General features: G+C 43.7%; 8 protein-coding genes across 8 annotated transcripts; 4 read left to right on the plus strand and 4 right to left on the minus strand.

Moving 5' to 3' along the window:
* Positions 1-1,966: 1,966 nt before the first annotated feature.
* On the plus strand, positions 1,967-3,991 carry GL218_00310 (uncharacterized protein; the record flags this gene model as incomplete). Its single annotated transcript, XM_033576724.1, has 1 exon — positions 1,967-3,991. One exon carries the CDS (start codon positions 1,967-1,969, stop codon positions 3,989-3,991), a length of 2,025 nt encoding a protein of 674 aa, XP_033441426.1.
* Positions 3,992-5,123: 1,132 nt separating this feature from the next.
* Positions 5,124-5,942, minus strand: GL218_00311 (putative ankyrin repeat protein; the record flags this gene model as incomplete). The annotated part of the gene is made up of 1 exon (XM_033576725.1): positions 5,124-5,942. One exon carries the CDS (start codon positions 5,940-5,942, stop codon positions 5,124-5,126), a length of 819 nt encoding a protein of 272 aa, XP_033441427.1.
* Positions 5,943-12,374: 6,432 nt separating this feature from the next.
* On the plus strand, positions 12,375-12,870 carry GL218_00312 (uncharacterized protein; the record flags this gene model as incomplete). Its single annotated transcript, XM_033576726.1, has 2 exons — positions 12,375-12,634; positions 12,696-12,870. The coding sequence occupies 2 exons, from the start codon at positions 12,375-12,377 to the stop codon at positions 12,868-12,870; spliced, it is 435 nt and encodes a 144-aa protein (XP_033441428.1).
* Positions 12,871-13,069: 199 nt separating this feature from the next.
* GL218_00313 (Aflatoxin B1 aldehyde reductase member 3) lies at positions 13,070-14,121 on the minus strand (the record flags this gene model as incomplete). The annotated part of the gene is made up of 2 exons (XM_033576727.1): positions 13,070-13,642; positions 13,696-14,121. The coding sequence occupies 2 exons, from the start codon at positions 14,119-14,121 to the stop codon at positions 13,070-13,072; spliced, it is 999 nt and encodes a 332-aa protein (XP_033441429.1).
* Positions 14,122-16,095: 1,974 nt separating this feature from the next.
* Positions 16,096-16,743, minus strand: GL218_00314 (Frataxin like protein, mitochondrial; the record flags this gene model as incomplete). The annotated part of the gene is made up of 2 exons (XM_033576728.1): positions 16,096-16,347; positions 16,426-16,743. The coding sequence occupies 2 exons, from the start codon at positions 16,741-16,743 to the stop codon at positions 16,096-16,098; spliced, it is 570 nt and encodes a 189-aa protein (XP_033441430.1).
* A 2,976-nt stretch (positions 16,744-19,719) lies between these two features.
* On the plus strand, positions 19,720-20,802 carry GL218_00315 (Thiamine thiazole synthase; the record flags this gene model as incomplete). The annotated part of the gene is made up of 3 exons (XM_033576729.1): positions 19,720-20,041; positions 20,100-20,658; positions 20,721-20,802. The coding sequence occupies 3 exons, from the start codon at positions 19,720-19,722 to the stop codon at positions 20,800-20,802; spliced, it is 963 nt and encodes a 320-aa protein (XP_033441431.1).
* Positions 20,803-21,587: 785 nt separating this feature from the next.
* Positions 21,588-22,526, plus strand: GL218_00316 (uncharacterized protein; the record flags this gene model as incomplete). Its single annotated transcript, XM_033576730.1, has 2 exons — positions 21,588-21,643; positions 21,698-22,526. 2 exons carry the CDS (start codon positions 21,588-21,590, stop codon positions 22,524-22,526), a joined length of 885 nt encoding a protein of 294 aa, XP_033441432.1.
* Positions 22,527-22,898: 372 nt separating this feature from the next.
* On the minus strand, positions 22,899-23,401 carry GL218_00317 (Alkyltransferase-like protein 1; the record flags this gene model as incomplete). The annotated part of the gene is made up of 3 exons (XM_033576731.1): positions 22,899-23,052; positions 23,102-23,225; positions 23,287-23,401. The coding sequence occupies 3 exons, from the start codon at positions 23,399-23,401 to the stop codon at positions 22,899-22,901; spliced, it is 393 nt and encodes a 130-aa protein (XP_033441433.1).
* Positions 23,402-24,317: the final 916 nt, after the last annotated feature.

Consider the following 24,317-nt stretch of genomic DNA (forward strand, 5'->3'; position numbering starts at 1 on the left):
TCCATGGTATCTCAGCTCCTATTTAACGCTGTATGAAGCAATAGTGAAACTCAAGTATCACACAACACCTCATACAACTCAAGTTATTAAAACAGTTTCGTAATTAAAGACTTTCATAATAGGCTACCTTTAGTAGATATCTATTAATTGGCTTTTAGTGGCCATGGAAAATCCCCCAATGATTAACAATACATCCTTATAATATATACATCCAACTATAAGATTAGGTTCCGGCACGATTTAAAGTTGCCCTCATTTCAGCCATTCTTAACCTGATCTTTTGTGCATAATCTATACAATCTTGCCATATTATCTCACCAGGCTCCCAAATTTGTTCCCCTAATACGGCCGCAATGTCTAGATAACCCACAGCTCTTTCAGAGTAGATTATGGCCTGATTCAAATCTTGCCTTCGGATCTCTAAATTGAGCTGAACGAAATACTCCGCGGCATCTATGTACCTTTTCAAATTGTAAGTATTGGTAAATATAACTGCCAATATGAATACGACTTACCCAAAATATAGCTCCGGAGGCCAACGTAGCACTTGAAGAAGCTCAAGACGCCGAAGTATACGACGCTCCTCTGCCTCTCTGCCACCTTGTACAAAACCTGGTACTATTCTTTCTACATCGGCGTTAGGATTCTGCAGCTTGTATGCTTCCTCGAGTTGGACGTCGTAGTCGAGATCCCATCCTTCGCATCTATTACATCCGCATACGAATTTCCAGTACTTCAACAATGAAGCCTGCCGAATTTCTCTAGTCGCTTGATTAGGTATATAGCTGATTGTGATTTCCTCTCCTTGTTTAATTGGCCGCATTGGTGTACAAATAAAATAACCCGTCCACGAGGTTGTAGTGTACCAGCAGTTAGGATCGCAGGAGTGGTTAAATCTGCTTGCTTTAATAAAGACGCCAGATCGAGAGGGAAGTTGTGTCCCGTCCGGAGCTGTCTTAGCAGAATCTATCTCGAAGTTGTTGGCAGCATGTACAAGCCTGACGGTGACACACTCGTCAACTTGATCTTCTGTTATTAGATGACCGCTATGTTCAAATGCTGCTCGGTCTCGAACCCTAATGTAGGGATTTGTTTCTGCGTGTAAATCCAGAATTCTTCCCTTATCTTCTTCACTCAGTGCTAAATAAGACTGGAGTAGACTGTTGGTTCTTTCATAAACATTTAGATCATCTATTTGCCAAAGGAGGCACCGTTCCACAAGAACACGTTCGCCGGCCTTGATATCTCTCGTTGCAAAACAACCCATCCCCTTGACCCCTGAGTCTCTTACCTCGAAAGGGTCCTGATAACCATCTTGCTGGAATCCCTCGGCCATTGTTCCCGTATTATAATATAAGATTTAATTTCTTAGGTAATTATTAGGCGTTAAGATATATGAAACTAAAGATTGTTATAGAATACCGTAGCATTTTAAAAGAGAGGGGGAAATCGAGTAAAAAAGACAATTTCAAGTTAGATACTAAAAAAAAGGAAAATAGAGAGCAACTTGATTTGGGTGTGGCATTGCAAGCAAATCTCTGCAAGCAGAATGCCTCACCGGGATAGGAAAACCCGCTTATGGTAGTAAGTGATGCCATTGCTGTTGTGCAGAGCGTTGAAAGACAAAGGCAGACGGATTCGGCGTCAAATATCGACCCCACCCCCCTAAAAATCCAAATACTTTTTTGCCTGACTCACGATTGTTGGTCTTTGTTAAAAAAATGTTTGCGGTTTTGTTATGTTTACATGCCTCGAAATTGTGGGCTCCCCAACTTCTTTCATTTAATATGAACTCGACTTATCCAACAGTTTAGATTTCTTTCCATTTAATCACACCCTACTGTTAATAAAACTTAGTATCCAACAACTGCCTACCTAAGATTTGGTACGGACGATACTGATTCTACAAAATTATCACTACCACTCAAAGGAGTTCAGTAATACCTAAGTCGAATCCAAATCAGCCATGTCTTCCGATCCTAGTTCAGAACCTGCATCAGAGCCTGCGGTGGGACCTGCGGAAGAGCCTGCGGTAGAAATGGATGTAGATGAGCCCGAGGTCGAAGAACCTGTTGAACAACCTAAGGCAGAACCTACAGCAGATTCATTCACCACTCGGTTCGAGCGGATCGAGGCTGCAGGATTGTATGGCTTTACCGACTTCGAGACCGCCGGCTTTCACCATTCTGCGCCGTACTTCATCTCTCTTTATTCGAGTCTTATAGAATTACTCGGCGATATCTCCAGAGGAATGTCTAAGGATATTACTGGTGCCGAGCGTGAGCTTTTCGATAGAGGTGTTAAATTTCTTGACGTCTGTTACGACTTCGTACGGGACAATTCCGAAGATCTGCTCAAGTTCAGGAGCTTCCATTATAAGCTATGGACTCGCCTCGAAAACTTCTCTTCACATCCTTTTACCTCTTTAAATACAAATATTTCGAAGCATATTACGAGAATGACATTCTTGGCTAGTGACATCGCACCCCCAGCAGCGCAATCGTGGAACGGTGACACCCTACCCGAGCATAAAAGATTTATGAGGGCCTATGACGAATTCATTGGTCTTGAAACGAAAGAACTTCGGAATGATGCAGATCGCCGTGAACTTATTTTCTTCTCACAGGAGATCCTCGATCAGGCACTGCTCGGTCTTCGTATGCCTATGGTTTCTATACAGATACACAAAGAATTGTTTCGCGAGGGCGGGCGCCCAACGTACATTGATTACCCATTCGACGCGGATGAATGGTTATACGGGTTAGGGCAACGGCCAGGAGTACTGGATCTGAAGCTGAAGCTTGGCGGGAAGCTTACCCCTGAAGAAGAGGAGAGGAAGAAGCAGGCCCAGGAGGAGCCCAAAAAAAGACATCTGTCGTCGTCTGAATCAAGCCAGCCAGGCCCCAAGAAGTCACGTTTGCTTGAAAACTACACCATAACTATGGAGAATGTCAACGCCGATATCGAAGATGTCTATAGCGACGCAGCCTTTATGGATGTATTTGAGAGGCCTGTGCACCAGAGACTTGTCAACCCCACTGTTGAGAATCGGGAGGACACTTTAAACAGTTACGCACCTGAGTTCTCTAAGAGATTGAGGCTATGCCGTAGAAATTATTACAGACCCGAAGCACCCCCGACCTCTCAAGAACGACGAGAGAAACTTCTCCAACAGATGGATAATGACATACCCCGACTTCGAGCTGAAATACACGAGAAGAGCGAAATTATCACTAGCCCTTCTAAGTTAAAGGAAGCAAGGGTGACTGCTTATACTCTCAAATTTGTCCGGTCGCTTTACATGAAATTAGTCCTATCAGCAACGCCAGAACCGTCGTCTGATGTGATGAACAAGGCACTTAGAGATCGTCTTGACGACTGGATACTACACGAGCAGGCCTGGAACGCGGCTGACGAAAGGGCCATTAATAACTCTCGTACGGCTACTAGTAGGAGAAGTTGGCTGATGAGGTTCGTCGACGCCAGAAACGAGAACATCGACAAGTGGTGGATTCTCCGAGACCAGCTAGACTGGCAAATTAAAGCCCAGGCCAAACGTGAGGCCGAGGCCTCGAATAGCCAAGCAGGGGGAGATTCGGAGGCGCCTGAGGGTTCCGGAAACGCCGCAGCGGCCAAACAAGCCCCAGAGGCCGCGAAAGCTGCCAAACCAACTCCGGTTTACTGGGTTGAGCCCCGGAAGCCGAGCAGGACGGTTTTCTTCGACGAGAGAGCCGAGCGACGGCGTGAGGACCGCGCCAGAGCGCTCGCTAAGGAGAGGCTTATGGGACCGCCCCGGCCAGGAGAGTCGTACAGCAATGAAGCTCAATATCGTCTAGAAGACGAGCTCAGTGCCAAACTAGCCATCAGCTTCCCGTCTCAGGGGGGACCACCTAAGTTTAAGGAGATACCTAAGGAAACTATTTACGACAAGATTATATACATACTTGTCATGACGCATTGGAGGTTTTATCAGGGGCTGTCTGTCATATGATGTCCTCGCTGGGGTAGTTTAACGTAGAATTAATTATGTCTCTTATCTTAGGTACATTAGGTATTAATTATGTTCACCCGTGTTCCTTGCTGTTGCTATGTACCTACTTTTTGAATGATATAGAGAGTCACTTGATACCTACCTGTTAAAGCTGCATTTTATTCCTTGTTGCTAGTAAGACCATATATCGGGGTACCTGTGTGATGTTAGATATTACACCCCGGTGAGAATAAGCAACCGGTAATGCTAGGTAAACCCCATGGTAAGATGGCAGATTGCTCACATCGGGTAGACAAATCACCAAGATGAGAGAAACATGCGACGGCTTTGTATCAAACAAAGCCACATCTAAAATGTTTACTCATTCATCAATTCCGGATTTGGATATAGCATCAACTAGCCCAACATTAGCCAATCTCATCCTGGATATAACTCGCGGTGTATTTATTACGTACAGTGCCCCATTATATTTAGAACACATGGTGGATGAGAACTTAAACCTCAGGCTAGGTAAAGAGAGGCCAATAGTTGACGCCGCCTTGGGTGTCCCACATGCCTAATATGGAAATTAGGAGGGAGCCCAGGTACACGGGTACCTATCATCTAGCAGATCGGAGTCAAGTCTAATCATCTGCCTACATGGGTCTACAGGTTACCTTAGATACAGCTATGTGGCTTTACATGACACTATCGTCGCACTACATATGCGTGATTTTTCTGTGCGGTAAAAGAATAACCTATAGTCTTCCGTATATAATTCTAAGCCTACATGTAGACGCGAAGAGTGACGAGCGTATATAATATTCATCTTACATGATCTTAGACGGAAGTGACCACAGCCCAGCGGCGCAGACATGATCGAATTTTTTTCCCCTGGGGTACACAGCAGAGCAATCTTTTCTTTAATTCTATGTTAGATACCTAATCCGATTTCCCGTTATATTTCAGCCTATCAAAGGCGAACTGTACCTCCGACCACCAAACTCCGTTAAAATATACAAGGGTATCGAGACCTGAAAAACTCCTTTGCAGAAAAAGAATCGACGCTGTGCTGTGACTGATCATACATCGTCTCTCGTACCTTCGCATCAACATCCCATTTCCAAGGCTAGCAATCGCCAGCTGGTTACTGTCACGGTCTAGTTAATACTGGTCTTCTTACCCCCCATTCCTGTACGACACTGGGCTCCTGGGCATCCGGCTGAACCATGCTTGTAAAAACACCTCGACACGCTTCTAGTCGTGCCGTAATGATGCCGTCTCTTTCGGTATGGGCCCATAGTTCGTCGATTGCAGCGAGGACACTTAAGCCACATGCGTCACGAACATAAGGATTGGCTCCCAGTTGAAGAAGCTCCTTTAAGGCGACCTTTTTCCCGGAGCAGGCCGCGACGTGAAGGGCAGTTTTACCCTCGCCATTACGCTTCTCGAGATTTGCACCCGCTTCGAAGAGCTTCCGGATTGATCTCTCCATATCTTCTTTATCCAATCTGGAGTCTTCCGGCCTCAGCGCGATAAATGCCATCAATGGCGTTTGTCCTCGATTGTCGTAATGGTTAACATCAACACTAGTAGAAAGAATCCCTTCGAGGAACTCTAATCGCTTGCTATTGTGACTACTTTCTGGCCTTGGCTCGCCGCCCTCTTCCTCTTTGTATTTCCTTTTCTTGTGTCGTTGGTTATCATCGGTGGGATGTTGGACCCGCTCAATGTCAAGCTCGACTTCTGCAAGAGCATGGAGTGCATTACGTCCGTGCATATCTTCCGATAAAGAGTTCTGGCTAGTTGAGTTGACACCGTCGACCTTAATAGCATCTACGACTATTCGTAGAAGCTCGGCTTGAGATCGAATTCGAGCATCATCTCCGCGCTCCGAGGGTATTTCGAGAAATGTTGGTAGAAATTCCATATTGTTTGAATTTCTGGCGTTCAAGGGATTGGCACGGGTCATGTTTTGTACAATATGAGGCTCCGATTGTTTTGCCTGAGATTCCATTGGCTTAACTCCGAATGCATCCCGTCGCCTAAGTAATTCCCAGTCGAATAAGTGAGCCGGTACGCGAATCAAGTTCCCCCTCCTATTTTGAAGCAAGTGGAAAAAGCTGCGACCGTAAACATCAGTTGCCAAAATATTAAAATTGGCGTCCTTAAGCATGTTGAGAAGCCACTCCAATGATACTTCATCTTCAAACCAAGAGGGGTGTAAAAGATGAAGAAATGTCTGCCCGGCTGTGTTTGTAGCATGAATCAGCAAGTTGTGGCGGAGTGCCTGAGTGATGATATTGAGGAAATAATCTCGGTCGCTAGTTGCACTAGCAAACCAATGAAATATTGTATTGCCAAAGGGATCTCTAATTTGATTGGAAGAGATGTCTTGGATAGTGAGATTGTCATTAGTGATTGGCCATATCTCATAAGGCGATCTCAACTCTTTGATGATCCGGCACCAGCAGGTCTCGGTCTCGTGAGATGGAAACCCAACCCCGCATATGCTTTCTCTATTAAATAAGTCCGCATTTAGGAAGTCACCAGGGAGAGCGTATTTCGCGCTGGACGAACCACGGGCAGCTGGTTCATCATGAGGAGAGAAATTCGACGGCCCATGGGGAAACACAGGGGAAAAAGAAGTTCCTCGGTGAATGTCAGGATCATTAGGGAAGGTAAACCGTTTCAAAACACGCCAGGCACCCTTCGCTTGGTCTCGAGACACAGTAGAAAGCTTCTCCTGAAAGCTATTGGTCATACTAGTTTCGGTAGAACTGGTTAGACTAGTATCCCGGCGAGATGCGTTTGGACCACTAGGAGTCCAAGAGAAACGATTGGCACCAACTTCGGAGCCGTAGTGACTTGGCTCTTGTTTAATATTCTCAAAGGAGGGTTGGTTTGATTGAGCAAGGGTTAAGCTGTCATCGTCGTGCCAACCAGAGCCATAGATGTTTAGATGTTCATTGGTAAGATGTGATGTCGATACCCTCTGGCGGAACTTCGCCCCGCGTCGGCTATTCTTGAGACCTGTGATACGTCTTCTCTCGTCATCCTCATCCTTTGGTCTTATCCACCGAGGGTCATTTCCGAGGAGTGAGTTCTTGACTTTATTGGCAGCATCCTAGATGAGCTTGTTAGCATCGCGGACAAATAGTTGAGGCTTAATTAATTCCGATGTTGTCTACTAGCTCGTGAACTAGGGTATCTTGAAAGGGAAGGAGTATGATAGTATGATAGAGTGGCACATTAAGTGACCACTGCGAAAGAGAAATCGCATCCGAGGTAGGGTGTTCTTCTTACATACCTTGCTATAAGATAGTAAAGTAAGCAATGAGATTTAATGTAGAATAGCGGACAGGGAAAACATACCCAGGTTTCCAAACGCCGTCTTCTAGAAGTTTTAATATAAGTTCAAATGGTAACCTTGTATAGATATATAGTCGCACGAGTCTTCGAGCTCGGGGTTCGGTCCAATCTTTAGGACGACCACCTCTATTTGTGGATGTGCTAGTAGTAGGGGAAGCTGAATTCATTGCGGCGACTAACACAACACAACACCTATCTGATAAGAACTTTTAGGAATAACTAAAGAAAAAAGGTCCTCTGAGAAGTTAAACTAAGAAATATTTAAAAAAGAAATACTTCTCGAAAAGGAGAAGGATGTTAATAAGAGAGATCCAATCCATCGCGAACGAGGCTCGCGGCTCAAGGGGACTAGTGGGGCCTTTTTATAGGGACTGTCAACTTGGTGCATGAGTTGGTGGATGAGGATGAGGTTAGATCGGAAGTGCATATTTAGTACCTGTAGCGGCCGCTGTATCCCTGTACGATCCCGTTGGTGATAAAATTACGGGGATGCCGGCTGCTAAACCAATTGGCAAGCTTCTTTCGCGATGACCTACAAGGCAGTTGGTTAGGCTGTTCTTTAGGCGGGAGGGAGAGGCACAGGGGAGCAAGGGTTTATGTAGGCTGGGCGATTCCCGAATCGAAAAGATCGAGAAGTTCTGTTAGCACTAGAAGTACCCCTGTATGTTCTTTTTTTTCTACCACTTTACCGTAACCTATCGTGACGGAGAGTGAGGCTTGGTTTACCTCTAGTTAATAATTATGAAGATATTAGTTTTGAAAAAAAAAAAAAAAAAAAAAAAATGAAAGACCCTATTTAGGAAGAGTTAATATTTATCATAATAGTAAGAATGATTGATATAAAGCAGTAACTCATAATATTATTTACCTAAATCATTAATCAATTGATACCCTGTTACGATATCTTGTGATGTATTAGTCTCGCTTGTAAGTGTCTTACTCAAAAGTCAGGTGTAAGAGGGGGAGGGAGTAAAAGAACTCACCGCAGCGGGCCGCTGAACGGTCGCAGCTTCCAATGTGGCTATGATTACTGGGTATGAATTGTGGCTGTTACTGAAGAATCAAGGGAACACCCGTTACTAACACCCGCTGCTATATGACTATTGGGGCTGTGCTTCACAACGGTGCTTAGCGCTGATGGGGGGGGATGGGGGGTTACGGTTACCTAAGGCAGAAGTGTAGAAAGGGCAATAAAGCCAAACTTCTTTCCTCCCAGATTTTATCCCCTCCATCACATGTAATCCGCTGTTATGTACATATATGAATTACATGGGCCGCGCTCCTAATCCAGGGTCAAGGCAACATGGTAGTAAAGAAAATGCAACTTTTTCTCTCATCCATCCTCGACCAGGCTGTCCTCGACTAATCAATCACCCTTTATCACAGTCACAACGGAGTGTCTTTAAAGAACCATATGCATTACATACAGACCCGTTACAGACCATGGCCCACCCTATTTATTGACACCCAAAGTTCGCAAATCTGACAAGGCCGACTTGAGCTTACACGAGACAAAATCCATGGCGTTATTAAGGTTCGCGCTCCGCTATTCATGATGGAATCCCACAAGCGCATAATACATAGATGCCAACTGGCACTACTCGATGTCGAAAAAGAAAGAAGAAAACAAGCTTCTGTTCCTCTCCACAGCCTTGCTTGGCAACCTGCCTATCTTGGTTCGGCGAAGACAAGGGTCCTTAGTGGTATGGTATTCTTCATTGTCATTTTTGTAGCTATCATCACACTGTCTACAACTTGCTGTGTGCTTGTAATACCTCTATTGTCTATAGCCCCAGAAATCGATGTTGGTTTGCCGACATGATATGCCTGGAGTTTACATTGCCTTAGGTACTTATTAATAAGTATATTTTATTCTTAAGTTTCGGGCGGCTATATACATGTTAGTTTCGTCTTAAAGGGTGGAAGGTATCGCAAATCTACGCCGGTTACCTATAGTCAACAACAAATTCCGTTTCAATACCGCAACACGTACCAACACCATTCCATATTTCGACTCGGTTACACTCGCGCTTCTATTGGTTAACAGCTATAAAGCACAGTTGGCTTATAACACGAATTTTTCAACTTCGGACGCCTCTTCCCCCCCCCGCCATGTTTCATTCATTTGCCACTCCGCATCCGAATACCCGCATGCTAGAATTGACCGAAGCTCCACCAATTTTTATTTGATTCGAGCTCTACCTTATTACGATCATAGAATCCTTTAACAGATAAGCTTCTATAACTCTTACAGCTTTTTCTACTTTTCCCTATTAACGCGACATCCACCCTATCCCCCCCTATTCTCCCGTACTTAACGCGCGTTCAATCATGACTGTGATTATGTTTATGAATATAAGATGGGTCGAAACTCACGCTTGCGACGGTGTGGAAGATAGATTTCGACATTCATTCGGATAGCATCAGCACTGAGGTCTGCTTACTTCAAAACAGCTCATTCGTACTTTAAGAGCTCCCAGTTGTGCTTCTGCACACGCGTGTACATTAGGTACTATACCAATACACAATACACACCTGTGCTACATCACCTATATTGAACCCAGCCCATCTTTCTCGGTATCTATTATCTCACATCTAATAACAAATAGCCCCACTGCTATCTTCGCGTACATCGTCACATATTCCTATCGCTATGTCTAGTCGTACTTCCAACTACTCACATAAGTCAAGGTGATACCTCATCCATACCTAGCCAACCCCTATAATTCTTCCACTAACACTATAAGCTCATCTTGCCCATCTTCCGATCGGGTCTCAGATAGACAATATAGAATCAGTGTATCTATTAGGGAGACGGACATAGTAGAGAAGTTCTTCGCTACTGGGGAGCCAAGTCAAAAGTCAGAAATGTCCATGGAACGTCAGCTTGTTGAATGGCAGGCCCGTTATAACAGTGCTTCTAGGAGATAGCAAAGCTAGTGTTCGGCAATGAACTCGCCAAGATACAGACAGAAACGACCTGTATGATACCTGGTAGGCAGTGTAAGAATTGTCTACACGTATACCTGATCAGCGATTGTGGAATCTCAAAGTGCATCTTTTTATAAGATTGTCTTCTCTGCGGTTCCCTAAACTCGTATCGTTACATACCATTATAGCAAAGCCCCAGAGTCACCTAACCCTGAGCCTCATATACGTTAATATAAAGCTACCTACATATTACCTATAGCTGTATGCAGTAAGATGATACACCCCACATACTGCAAAGCCACTACATAGAGCGCGGGTAAAAGCGGGCAGTACCCGCGCAGTTAGTAGAGAACGGTACCTATTAAGCCTCACCCTTACAAGAAGAGTTAAGGGATCCACACCTAAGCATGTCGGATTCGAGTCAGATAAGTTTATAGCGATTATGCAAGGGCCTTATATTTTATATCCGTTTTATAATAACCTTATGGCTTCCTCTGAACCAGCTTTCGTCCAGTCGTAGTTCACTTCACCAACCCCAACTCTCCTAAGCCCTTCTACTGTTTCTTCCGTCTTGGCTTATCATCCGCTCCCGTTACGGTGTCATCATATATCTCCCTAAATCTAGTCAACGACACTAGTTGGATCGGGGCCGTTTTGGTATAGGGGTCGTGACAGAATGGAGATCAATAAACGAGTTCAGCTCGTGTCCCGTATCGAAACGAGGCCTGAATAAGAGTGCTAGAGATGAGGGTTGAGATTCTCAATCCTATCTTCTAGATTGAAAATAATAGCTCCCGGAGTCACTTTCTTGATGGGTAGTGGTAGACAGACTTGTCCAAATGCGCAACAAAAGGGGGTAGTGTCAGGGATAGGAATACCTGATACTTAATACAACTACAAGGCGGATGATGAGGCAGACCTGTAGGTGATATGACATGCTATAGCTATTATTTTGTCTCATTATATCCTTTAAGGAAGGTAATACGTGGGATAACTATTGATAAACCCAATTAATACCTGAACTCTTTTCGCCTACGATATCCGGGATCAAATATATGGAAACCACCTTAAACGCATGCATATTGATTAGTTTCAGTCAATTTTCAATATGAATCGGTGAATAAATGGCTAGATATTATGATATATCAACTGCCTATGCTGACGTGGATTTTAAGATATGTGATAACTTGAGTATCTGCGATGCATCATGTCCATGAAAAGATGAGACAATCATAATCACACAAAGAGTATTACTTATATATGTATAGCTATTAAACCCCTAAGAGATGAAGCTAGAGTGTTGCTCAAAACTACAATTATTCGTCTTATACCTACCTAGGTACCTATCAGGTCCACGAAATGGAAACATCCCAAAGCAATAGTCAATCCAATATGTTGGGACATGCACACGAGGACGAGGAGCTGCCAATACCTCCCCTACTTGAGCACGATTGCTCAGAATGGATGACAAGTAGCCAGCACATGGAAGACTTATACGTTTCAGGGGCTAAGCTCTGGCGGAGAAGTGATCTCATAGATATCGAACAACAGCTATCACATTTTCGCGCCATTGAGAAGTTTATTATCCGGTGTGTTGATGGTAGCATAGTTTATATCAAAAACCCTATGTACGGAGTACAGAGACCAATTTGGTGAGACATCATATAGCAACTTTGGCATGAGACTCAGAGCTGATAAGTTATGGTCTCGTAGGTTTCCAACTGTTAAATTCCAGGAGTATTGGAGACTCGTAAACAAACCCGAGGGTTTCCCCGAAACATATCGTTGCTCATATCTTGTCGACTGGGAAAATCGGTCAGCGAGAGACAGCAGAGGGCTCATAGAGGACCCAATGCATCTTTTCTTGGAGAATAAACAAACTTGGAATAGAAGCATGACATTCAGGTCCTTCCAGTCGTTAATTTACAAGTTCTTATTCGAGCACAGAATAACTAAGATCATTTGTTTTGGTCTTGGCGATATAAGCCTTAAAATGCCTGAATGGTGGAGAGAACAGCATGGCACAACTTGGCAGATGCTAGAGACCAATGCTATACAGGGTAGAATGATGCGATATTGGGCTGTCTTGTCCATAGCATCTATGATCCGTTCCAGCACAGGGAACAGGGTACGCATACTAACACAAGACCCTGATTATGTTGACGAAACGAAGAAAGTCTTGAGGAAAGTCGGGTTCGAAGTAGTAGGGCAATTTGGCGCTGGAGGCTTCGCGGAACTTGATGATGAAACTGTGGTATTTACCGGCATCGCCAATGCACCTATCAAGCAAATCATCGCCGACATTGCACGGCCCGCCTTGATCATTGCTTTAGGAGAGGGCAAGACCTTCAATGCTACGGAGTAATTAAGAATCCAACCCCATTAAGCTGAGACGCTGTTAGCTCTAACACCTCTCTTCTAGTGAACTGTATGGAGATCCAGAATCTCCTCGTACGAAACGAATGTGGCGAGAGTACGAATCCTGGGACTTTCCAGTGGAGCCTACCGAAGCAAACTATATGGGGGAAATGGACAAACTGAAGATACATGCCAGAAATGCTACGAGAATTACCATTGACGATCTATTCTCTGAGTAGTGTTACCAAAGGGTGGCTCTGCCATCGCACCCAGCGGCAAATAGTGAAGAGCGAAGAATATTTAAGAACCAATTAACTAACGTGATATGGCTATTCCTCTTATTTAGTAAAACATAAATTTTAAACTAGTATACATATTTTCTGTTCATCTTAAAATTCTATGAGATAACTTCAAGTAGTGGTCTCATCGGTAGATAGCTTACCTTGGCGGTAGTTCTGTAGGTCTTACTTCGAAATCGCCCCCGCCTAATGCATCAATAGTTTCCCCAATAGAATCGATAACTTCTACGATCTCACGAGGTAAAGGACCCTTGTTGACGTCTTCTATGTTCTGCTTTAGCTGCTCCACCTTAGTAGCACCCAAGATAATCCCATCTTTCTCCCCAAGGACAGAATGGTAAGCCAACCACCGTAGGGCGGCTTCCGAAGGCTTTATCCCGAGGGGCTCAATCGCCTCTAGAAGTTTCCTAACGGCGTCGTGAAACTCGGGTCTGTCGTACCAGCGGGCAAAGTGTGCTCCATAAGCGCTTCGCAGACGTGTCCCCTCGGCGGTCCCTAACGTCAGCTTTCCGGTGAGGAAGCCGCCACCGAGAGGCGAGTAAGCATTGAACGTCATATTGTGCTTTCGAAGGAACGGTATTAACTCCTTCTCAGGTCCACGACAGATCAGGTTGTATTGTCCTTGATACACCGATGGCTTGGCATAGCCCTCCTTCTCGCATATTTCCAAGAAAGACTTTAACATATCGAGTGGGAAGTTAGAGATTCCAATCTAGATTATTCAGTTAGTAAATAAAAAAGAATATGGTTTGGTGCCTCACTTACTTTTTCACAGAATCCTTTTTGGTATTGCTCATTCAACGCCGCTGCCTGTTCCGCTAGGGGGGTGGCCGGGTCCGCGGTATGAGCATAAAGGATCCCGATCTTCGCGACGCCTAAGCTCTTTAAACTATTTTCGACACTCTTCCGTACCGCTTCTTTGCTGAGACTTCCAGCGCTGTTCTGTCCAGCAAATAACACCTTGGTGTTGATCGTAAACCCTTTCGAGTAAGCTTTCACTTGCCCAAGCATTCGTTCTGAGGCGCCATGGTTATCCGGTGGATATCTAGCGGCTGTATCAATCTGGGTTATGCCACCATCTTGTAAAGTATTGAGGAACTTGGAGACATTAGCCTCGTCCTGTAGTGCGGGCACATGGGACGAGCCAAATGTCGATGTCCCAAAGTAAATGACTGGATGTTTCTTTTCCATAGTGAAAGGCGTCAACTAAGATGCTGAATTATGAATCTATTAAATATCCTATTATTAAACTTGACGTTATAGGAAGCTTCTTTATGATAACCCTGTAGGAGAGAACGATCCTACATATAAACAGTCGACTCTATCTTTCTCCTTACATTAGCTAAAGAATCTCGCTATTTATTGCACACCGAGTTGGTCCGAAACTGTCCAAAGCAAGAGATAATATAACACCGATAACGCGAAGGAAGACGCGAGGGTCGCGTGGCCAATCCGTTTGCTGCATATCGTATGCGGGTCGCATTGGGTCTCGGGCTGCTGCGCCTTTGAAACTACCCGACCTTATAGTCGCGTCTATATGCGTCTAAATAAGCTGTGTTAGACGGTTGCCTGTAGAAGATTATTACGTGATCTATAGGTTTGATATCCCTACACTTATTATTGCCTGTATTAATAGCATCCTCGATAGCTTACTATATCAGTTAAATGTTTATTAACAGTGCACGTCGAATATACATGGTAGATCTAGGATTGTGTGGTTAAGTGTCGACTGTAGCTGAGGAATCTTAAAGGTTAGTTCCTAACTCCTAGACAAAATTACAACCCTACTTCTCGGCAGCGTATTTACTTGCTCGTTTATGACGGTTATAAAACAACTAAAGTTCAACGAGGTTATTATATCTAGTGTAAAATACATACTCTATTAGACTATCTTGGTTGCGGCCTAACCTATCCTTGATTGAGTCTAATGTTTCCTCAAGCTAAGGACTCTATATCGTGTAAATCGGCCGAGCGTCTATATAAAGTAGCCTCTCGATATACCAGACGTACTTCTAACCTTAAAACATTGATCAACTACCTAAGCTTCATTACCTTTAAGCTTGGTGCTATATGACCGAGCGTGTCTCAACTTAATAGCTTTGACATTTATCTCAGTAGGAATTTGAGTATATATATAATCACATAACCCCAGAGATGTCTCGACCTTCCGACCCCTTTATACGCTACCTGGCAAAACACCGAAAGTACACCAATACCCAAGCTCAGATAGCACACATACCTCCTGAGCGACATATAAACATCAAATAAGTCACCATGAAGGGCTCAACTATCTTCTTACATCTAGCCACAATTCTCGGCACTTCTCACGCCCTTGGCACCCAGATACCTATGGAGAACACACACGAAGCACAAAATGATACTATATACCTGTCCACAATATCCACCAAGGGAAATACCAGCCATCTAGGGGCGTTCGGATTCGACCCTGCTTCCGCTTCTGGGGAAGATCCTGGCTACGTCATACCCGTATCCCACTGGGGTTGCACGCGCTCGAGGATGAGGGCAAGTGATATAAAGGACGCAATCCAGCTCATGATCGACTGGAGCAACGGAGGCGGCCAAATTTTTGGCAAAAGCATACACATAGAATTGGCAGCTCATTCCGCTACTTATTTGTGCAACTGCAAAACCCACAACGTAGATACCGCTCCGGCTTCCGAGATGTGGGAGTTCTACGAGCGACTGCGGATTCACTGCGGCGAGGGCTGGAGTGGTTGGATATTTAGTAAGAAATGGGATAAGGGATTTGCGGTCGACACAAGGGACCGTGTTGTCAACAGGCACCCTAAGAGGCTACTATGCCCTCTTTATTGCTGCAACTAGTCAGCTACTTGACTAGACGGTGGTAACGCATAGCGAAAGGGGGGATGAGAAATGGATTATGTGTGGTATATTAGCAATGGCTTTTTTCTTTATTTCTCGTTAACTATAATACGATGCACATATTGTGCGTGATGAGTGGTATAGCACAATGGGCCCTAAACTCCGCCGCATGATGCAAAATCGTGGTATGGTACAATCCTAGCTCGAACTCCTGTGTCAAATCATTGCTCATCATCCCTCTAATAAACACCATATCGTCTTCAAATTACCCTCCGAAAGTGAAAGATGTTAGCCTAGCTAGCTGTCAATATATTAAACCATTTATTCGGATCCCAATTCGACCACAACGCCTGTCTCTTTTAATAGAAGGTCGCTCAGGGTCGAGCCATCTCGAGCGTAGACCCATTCTCCCTTGCTACTATCCTGATTTTCACTCTGTGCCTCGCTAGATCGCACGTAATCGTATCGCTTTGGACCGGAGATAGGCGACGACAGCCATATTTGCTTATTAGGAGGCTGCTTATTGATTATATAGGTACCGACGTTAGGGATCTTAACGGTCATAACGCCAGACTAGATGTACGTAGTTAGTATTGTTTCCTCGTAGCATAATAAACTAAGATACAGATAGCCACCTAGACAATAACTTACACTATATTCAACGTCAACCTCTCCGTACTCATCCTGAAGCTCCTCGAACTTGGTAAGCACCGCGTCGAGGTATTCATCCGCCAAATCATGATACTCGGCCTGAGTAATAGGCGTAATATCGACTTTAGGTGCTGTCTGATGTGCGACGGGAGAGGACGTAGAGAAGAGGCGCATTGGAACAGGTTGATGGGACGCGGCACGAGACAAGAGCATCGGTGTGAGTCGTTGATTGACATTGAGAACAGAGGCGCGACGTGCTGCGATGGCAAGGTTACTGCGGCCACTTTGGGCAAGCTTCAGGAAATTGGCGCGCATCATGTTGAATTTAGGGAAATGGTATAATCTTTGGGAGATTGGTAATTATCGAGTTCGCTATTGGTGGTAGAGGAGAACCGCAAAAAGTTCAAGGAAAAGTCGTCGTCTTAATATTACTGCCCAGAGCTTCTATCGCCCTAAATATAGGATTACTGCATTTCAGGCAAAATTGCCGTGCCGTCGTGAATGCGATTGCTGTTCTATCGGCAAGTTGGGGATTTGAGATGAGGCTTAGACAAAAAAAAAAAAAAAAAGGTATCAGGGTATAAGGAAGCTTCGGCGTGATAGCGGCAAGAAACCACCCCCACTAGAGGGGGAAACTGCTGATCCCTGCAGCCCTGCAGCTTCTAGCGACTTTCATATCAGTAACGTTAAAGTGCCAGGTAAAATTTAATAAAGTGCCAACCCATCCACTTTCCACGTGACATAAGCCATACAAAGCCACAACGCCATGATGAAATAATGAAATAAAAAAATATTTATTGGATTTTAGTTATATGAAAATAACTTTACTAATAAATATAGGAATAATATATAAAAATATTTATTATTTAAAGTAAAAAATTACGTAATTCATTATTAAATTTTTAAAAAATTAAAATAAAAATTAAATATATTATTTAATATTTTATATATAATATAAAAATAAAAATAAATTTGCGAAATAAATTATAAAAATTTTATTTATTTTTTTATTAAACTTACAAATTTTTCATTTAAGTAAAAATAATTTTTATTAAATTTTAAATGTTATATATATAAAGTTATTAAAAAATAAAAAAAATCATTTTTAGCCGCATTAAGATCAATCCTAGTCGTAGTCACGTGCAACCTGGATTGTAATTTTTATTATTTTTTATTTAAATAATGGTATATTTTGTAAAATATTTGGATGAGATTTCATAAAGTTATTAATAATAATATATAAAAGGTGGTAAAAAATTACCCTGTACTGGTTAAGTGAACGGGCCATTTTCATTATGGCGTTGTGGCTTTGGTGGCTTAAATCACGTGGAAAAGTGGATGGGTTGGCACTTTATTAAATTTTACCTGGCACTTTAACGTTACTGCTTTCATATGGCCCAAGCTCTCCTATGAGCTCACTACCCTTGTAATCCTTTCCCCTGGGTCAACCTTTAACTTCCCCTAACTGGCCTAACTCGATTCACTTCGACGCCAGAGGCAATTGCGAAAACCCCTATCGTAAGGAACATACCAAAAAGCTCTACGATATAGAACCTAACTATTTCTTTAAAATACAATATTAATAATTTACCGAGGTATTTAAACAATCATATATACGAATTATTATCCTCTTTACCTGTTTACAAATTTATACCTATTTGATAAATATCTCTAAAGTCACTTAAAGTTCACTTATAGAAAACCCCAAAAGGAAAAGCATTGTCTCACATCCTTATACTGTCTATCATGAGGCTGAAACTAAAGGTATCGTGTCTATCAATAGTGATGTTCTACCTACAGATCTTTTCAGCAGACTCCAAGGCTACGCTTATATGTACAGAGGATCTGACAACTATAGTAACCGTGACACGGCCCGTACTGCTTGGCAGAATTTGTATATGTTGCTTATATAAACTACAAACGTGGATGTCTCTAAGAAATCGAAAACTAAACTTACTCAGACCTTTACTAAATATTACCTATTCAACAGAAAAAGTAGATATTTCCGGTACAGATAGGTACGTTGACTCCTTAATCGGTCTTCGTATGTTCCGTCCACGTAGGTATCATCCAACGGTCGTCCCATATATACTTTAATATACTAGGTTAAGTTCTCGTGAGCCGATATAAACTTTCGTGGGGGCACATTGGCTCTTACTAATGAAAGTAGAAATATAGCTCAAAACTTTACCAAATCGACCCCCTAAAAGAGAAAAGCTTGAGTGGAAGCGAGGAGGTCCACAGTTGTTTGCTAAAAGAAGGAGGTTGATTGGCGCTTGTGGGAATAATATTTTTATTAAGAGGGTTATGAAAGAAATTCGCATTCTACTTCTACTCTTCGATAGATATGGGATCAGCCCAATCAGAATAGTAACATTCGGCAGTAGCTTCATCTATAGGTAGATAGCATTGATATGTAAATCCTTATACGTCTATATGATCTACATTCCTTTCATCACAATTAGAGAAATGCGACACCAGAGTGATGGTCGATCAGCCCTATTGAGATATGTGTGCCAATCGTTAAGCGGCATAAACTCCCGACGACCCACCCTAGTAGCAATCATTAATATGTCTCACAGTAGTAGACCGGCAAGAATCGGCGATGGGATGCATGGAGAGAGGTTAATATCTCTGCAGATATCTAGACCTAAAGCCTACTCTTGGTTGCATACGGTTAGTATGACGACACTACCCGAGAGCTACCCCGCTTCACGATGAGTATAAAGATGTTGAGTAGAATCTTCTAGTTAAGAGGAATTCTTCTTTTCTTTCTACACTTACCTGACTTTAGTCAACTCATACAGATATTATCTGCACTAGCATCCGTACGCCTCGTAGTAGAAACTAAATCCCTATTGTTCTTTAGACAAGGACGTGTACTAATTGTTAACTTGACTAGGACCGATACTCGGTACGCGTCAAGATGGCTACCCCGCCAGAGGACATGACCTCAGATGGGTTATCCAGCAAGAGTTAAAATGACTGCATTTGATCAAAAACCCCTCATCATTAGGTAAAGAATCTGAGATGAGCCATGAGCCGGTGTTCGGGTCTCTGCGTCCCGTCTGTAAGTGCATTCAACCATATCCATCCGGAAACCATCGTTTCCGCGTAAAGGGTACGGAGATGCATGGAGGACGGGGTAAAACGTGGAGCTCGTTCTGAGATTATACGGCCGAAAACTTGATCTGGATAATACCAGCGAAAGGATCATGCTCTCGATGTTTCCCCCTTAAACCCCGTGAGCGAGTACTAACACATATTAGAAAACTTACCTAAACATTAATCAAAATGGCACCATCTGCTGTTGAAGTCGTAGAGCCTACCACTCTTCCTCACAAGGGAGGCATCCCCATTGGCAATGGCAAACTCCACACCAACGGAGCTGTTCAGGCCCTCGACGGGAAGTGGAAGGAATTCTCTTTCGAACCCATCAGGGAGTCACAGGTCGCTCGTGCTATGTATCGACGATACTTCAAGGACCTTGACACTTACGCCGAATCTGACATTGTCATCGTCGGTGCCGGCTCATGCGGTCTTAGCACGGCTTATACCCTTGCCAAGGCTCGCCCTGACCTGAAGATTGCGATTATTGAGGCTAGCGTCTCTCCTGGTACGTTTATTGTATACAGTATTACTATATCGTCCAACGAGGCTGACGTCTAGTATAGGTGGTGGTGCTTGGCTTGGAGGCCAGCTTTTCAGTGCTATGGTTATGCGCAAGCCGGCCGATAAGTTCTTGAACGACATTGGTGTACCATTCGAGGATGAGGGAGCTTACGTCGTGGTCAAGCACGCTGCCCTCTTCACGTCGACCCTATTGTCGAAAGTTTTGGCTTTCCCTAACGTCAAGCTTTTCAATGCCACCGCTGTCGAGGATCTCATCACCCGTCGTGACGAGTCTGGCAATATCCGAATTGCTGGTGTTGTCACTAACTGGACCCTGGTCTCAATGCACCATGACGACCAATCCTGCATGGACCCTAGCACCATCAATGCGCCTGTCATCATCAGCACCACTGGTCACGATGGACCGTTCGGTGCTTTCAGCGTCAAGCGACTAGTCAGCATGCAAGCTATCGAGAAGCTCGGCGGCATGCGCGGCCTAGATATGAACACTGCTGAAGACGCCATCGTCAAGGGTACCCGAGAAATCGTGCCCGGCTTGATTGTAGGCGGTATGGAGCTCAGCGAGGTTGACGGAGCCAACCGTATGGGTCCCACCTTTGGGTAAGTAATATAACTACCATCCCTTAAAAAGAATGAAGGGACATAAATTGACTTTTTCGAAGTGCCATGGCTCTATCTGGCGTAAAAGCGGCAGAGGAGGCTTTGAAGGTGTTTGAGCAGCGCCAGAAGGAGAATGCAATCTAAACTGAGACTCTACCGGTAACAAGACGGTAAACGCGAGGGGTTCATATGTACCCGATGGATCATGGCTGTTGTTCGGGAGGTATAAATCTTTCTCTAGATAGGAACGAGCATACAGGACTCGTAGAATACATTCATTAAGATGTGTCTTGAATTCGAAATATTTAGTTCATATTTGTCTCAGGTTTGATATGATAATATCCATCATTGAAGATGTGATGAGAATGTGAATATGTAAGAAATATGTACCTGTGTATAGATGTCCCTTTCAAAAGTTTTTACCATAGGAAGACTCCTCTCCCCCCCCCCGGGTAAGCTTTGACCAGGCTTGGCAACAACTGCTCACCTATTTAACATGTGTATCTTATTTTACTCTACTAGTTCAATAGGATATAATGTTCTTAAATTAAGATTTAAAATTCTTTAAAAACGAAAATTATAAATATAAAAGAAATGTTTTCAATATAATAGTTTTTGGTTTATTTTGAAATTATATTTGGCTGTAAAATCTAGTAGTAAACCTAAGGGATAGTAATGTATACATCTTTAAATCACTGACAGTTGCTGGCCAAGTATCAGACAGCTGGCGACAATCTTGACAGGGGTTCCCTATGGTAAAAACTTTTGAAAGGGACCTGACCTAGCCCGGAGTAATTCCGGAACAACTCTTTGATCCACCTTAGCTTTATGTTTAAAAAGCTCAAGGTCGCAAATTTTCTCCAACAATTTCTCAACAATAAATCCAGCAATCTTTTCACTCGCAAACCTGTAGAAGATGTTGTGCCGCAATGCGCATCTTGCTGATTAGGCATGGCGAGTCTGTTGACAATGTAGCTGGCCTCTAGTAAGCAACGCCTGCTCTAGTGTGTCTGGCTTTCGGAAACTAACCTTTTCGAAGTGCAGGCTCCCGCGATTCGCCCTTAACAAATCATGGTGTTTTGCAAATAAAGAGATTGGGTGCTCACCTCGCGAAGTCTTGCGAAACTACTTCCCCAATCAAGTACATATATACCTCCAATCTTCAAAGAGCCTATGAGACAGCCGATGCTATATCTAAAGCTATTGCTGATACCCGAGACTCTTCAAGCGGTAGTGCATCGGACACATGTATTCCTCTGGAAGTCACACAGCTCCCTGAGCTACGAGAGAAGGACTATGGGTCATCTGAGGGCAAAAATTACAGAAATCCCAATGGTCTGATTCAACCAGACTCGGAAACTCCCGAATCCATGAGAATCAGAGTCGATCGATTTCTGGATTCCCATTTAACCCCAATTGTTGATACTCATGTGTCCGACAAGATCACGGTTGCTATAGTAGCACATGGTATTATCCTCGGTGTTCTATTGAAAGGATTGCTTAAACGCTTTCCTGGCCCAGCCGGTTCTGCAGCGCGCAATGGAAACCATGACAACTGGTCGGAGTCCGCGGCTTGGAGCAACACTGGTGTACTTCAGGCTAGGCTTGAAATAGCCAATAGTGTGTCGGAACCGGACCGCCCAAGTGATGCCGTGTCCTCTGTCCGTTCAGCGGCTCCGAGTGGCGATTCGAATCTGCATAGACCGACGATGCGTCTAACCATTGAGTTTATCAATAATGTTGATCACCTCGAGGGTCTGAAAAAGACGAGAGGTGGCATTGGTAGCACTAAATTTGACTCACGCCAAAGGACTATGGACTCGTTCTTCGGTCCCGCCTCAAAGAAGCGTAAGCTTGGAGACTCGTAGTCTACTAGTTCAACAAGTCTCCTTTAGAACCCATCTAGGATTCTATGACCATGGTACGTTTATATCCAATCTATCAACATTTTCCTTATATGATGAAAGCACATAATTCACAGACCTGTTCTGAATTAAATGTGGAATCACTTATGTCCAACCGCTATCTGATATCTGTCAACTTAACCCCTGCCTTTTATATTCAGTTAGGGAATTTCTGCTAATTTAGCACCTCATCTAGATACCCTTCTCAAAGATCGAGAAGGAGCAGTGCCGTATTACACCTCACTATCATAAAGTATCAACTAGCTACCAGTACTTTGGCTACGAATTTTGCCGTGATCCTAACTTCATCGTTGAAGAATAAGACGAAAAGCTAAATCATTCCTCGTCGTCCGCTTCCGAAGGTAATTCGTTTGGGAACCATCCACATTCGGAGAAGTCCACCATAAGTTCGCCCAGTGCGCTAGTAGTAACATTAACGCCCTCGGTTCGTAGAGCAGCTGCCTGATTTCGTGCCCCTGAGGGTTGTGACCTGTATGGCTGTCAACATATGTACCATCTTTGAGAATGAGATAGCATACCTGGGTGAGATCATGCCCTTGGCGTTGATAACCCTCTGCCATGGAACGTTGTCATGGTTGAAACGTGAGTCTGCATCTTGTGGAAGATGCTTGAGGCAAATGCCGACTTGGCGTGGTCGTTCGGCTACAAACTCGGTTATTAAACTATTAATATACCTAGAATTACTAGTAAATGCATATCGTACGAGTTCCAATTAGATTCGCAATGTGTCCGTAAGTTGTGACCTTTCCGTAAGGAATCTGCTGCACAGCGGTGTACACGACGTGAAAGAAGGCCTCCGCCTCTTCTGATCTGGCCATTATAAACTGCTGGGTGAATATAGGCGGATTTTGGTGATAGATCAATCAGCAGGACTAAGAGGTTGAACGATAATATCTTGAGTGACGCTGTGGAAGTTTTAGAATTCGAAGTTTTATGAGGCTAGAAGCTGAAGTATCAAGCATGAGATCAATACAAGGGCGCCATGCACGGGCCAACCGGTCGCGCTGCTTTTGCGTCAACTATATGTACAGTGCATGCACATATATTCTATCGCTATGTAAAAGGGAAAGGAAATGGATATTCAGGTGTTATTATAATATTTGCAACATGTAATTTGATCGTAGCTAGCCTTGTTTACAGCATTAACAATATGATTCCGTGCGATATAATCCAGTCTTGACCTCACTCAATTGCTTGGAGCTAGCCCATGGCCAAGACAGCGGTCCGGATTGAATGTTGCGGTGGTGATAGTGACAACAGCTCTTAGGACTAATTCATCTTTAAATTTATCGCCTTCTTCTCGTCTCTTAGCCATTTCACATGGACATCGCGACGGATTGCCATGATGAAAGGAGAAGCCCATTGGACAAATATATATCTTTTTAAAGCCCCATGAAGTTGAGAGGTCGACTTTGCTATCTCCTGGCACTCCGCTCATATGAGAATGCATCGATGCACTAGTAACATCATCATCAACAATCACTGATCTTGTAATCTCAACAACGTCTAGATATTTCTTCTTTTCGATCCATTCGATTAGTTTCCGAATACCAAAGTATCGGGCCTCGCCTAGCAGGGATAAGTACTTGGCGTGGTCGAAGGTAAGCGTGTTGCTATCGAAGAAGACTGGGAAATTCCCGCTTCGAAGATAACCAAGGATGTGTTCGAAGAGGACCGGATCAGAATCGATGAAGTAGGAGCCGTCTTCGTCGGCATCATTCCACCTCCCAGAGA

The sequence above is a fragment of the Daldinia childiae genome (genome assembly GCF_008694065.1).
Source record: "Daldinia childiae strain JS-1345 chromosome Unknown Scaffold1, whole genome shotgun sequence".
Classification (NCBI taxonomy): Eukaryota; Fungi; Ascomycota; class Sordariomycetes; order Xylariales; family Hypoxylaceae; genus Daldinia; species Daldinia childiae.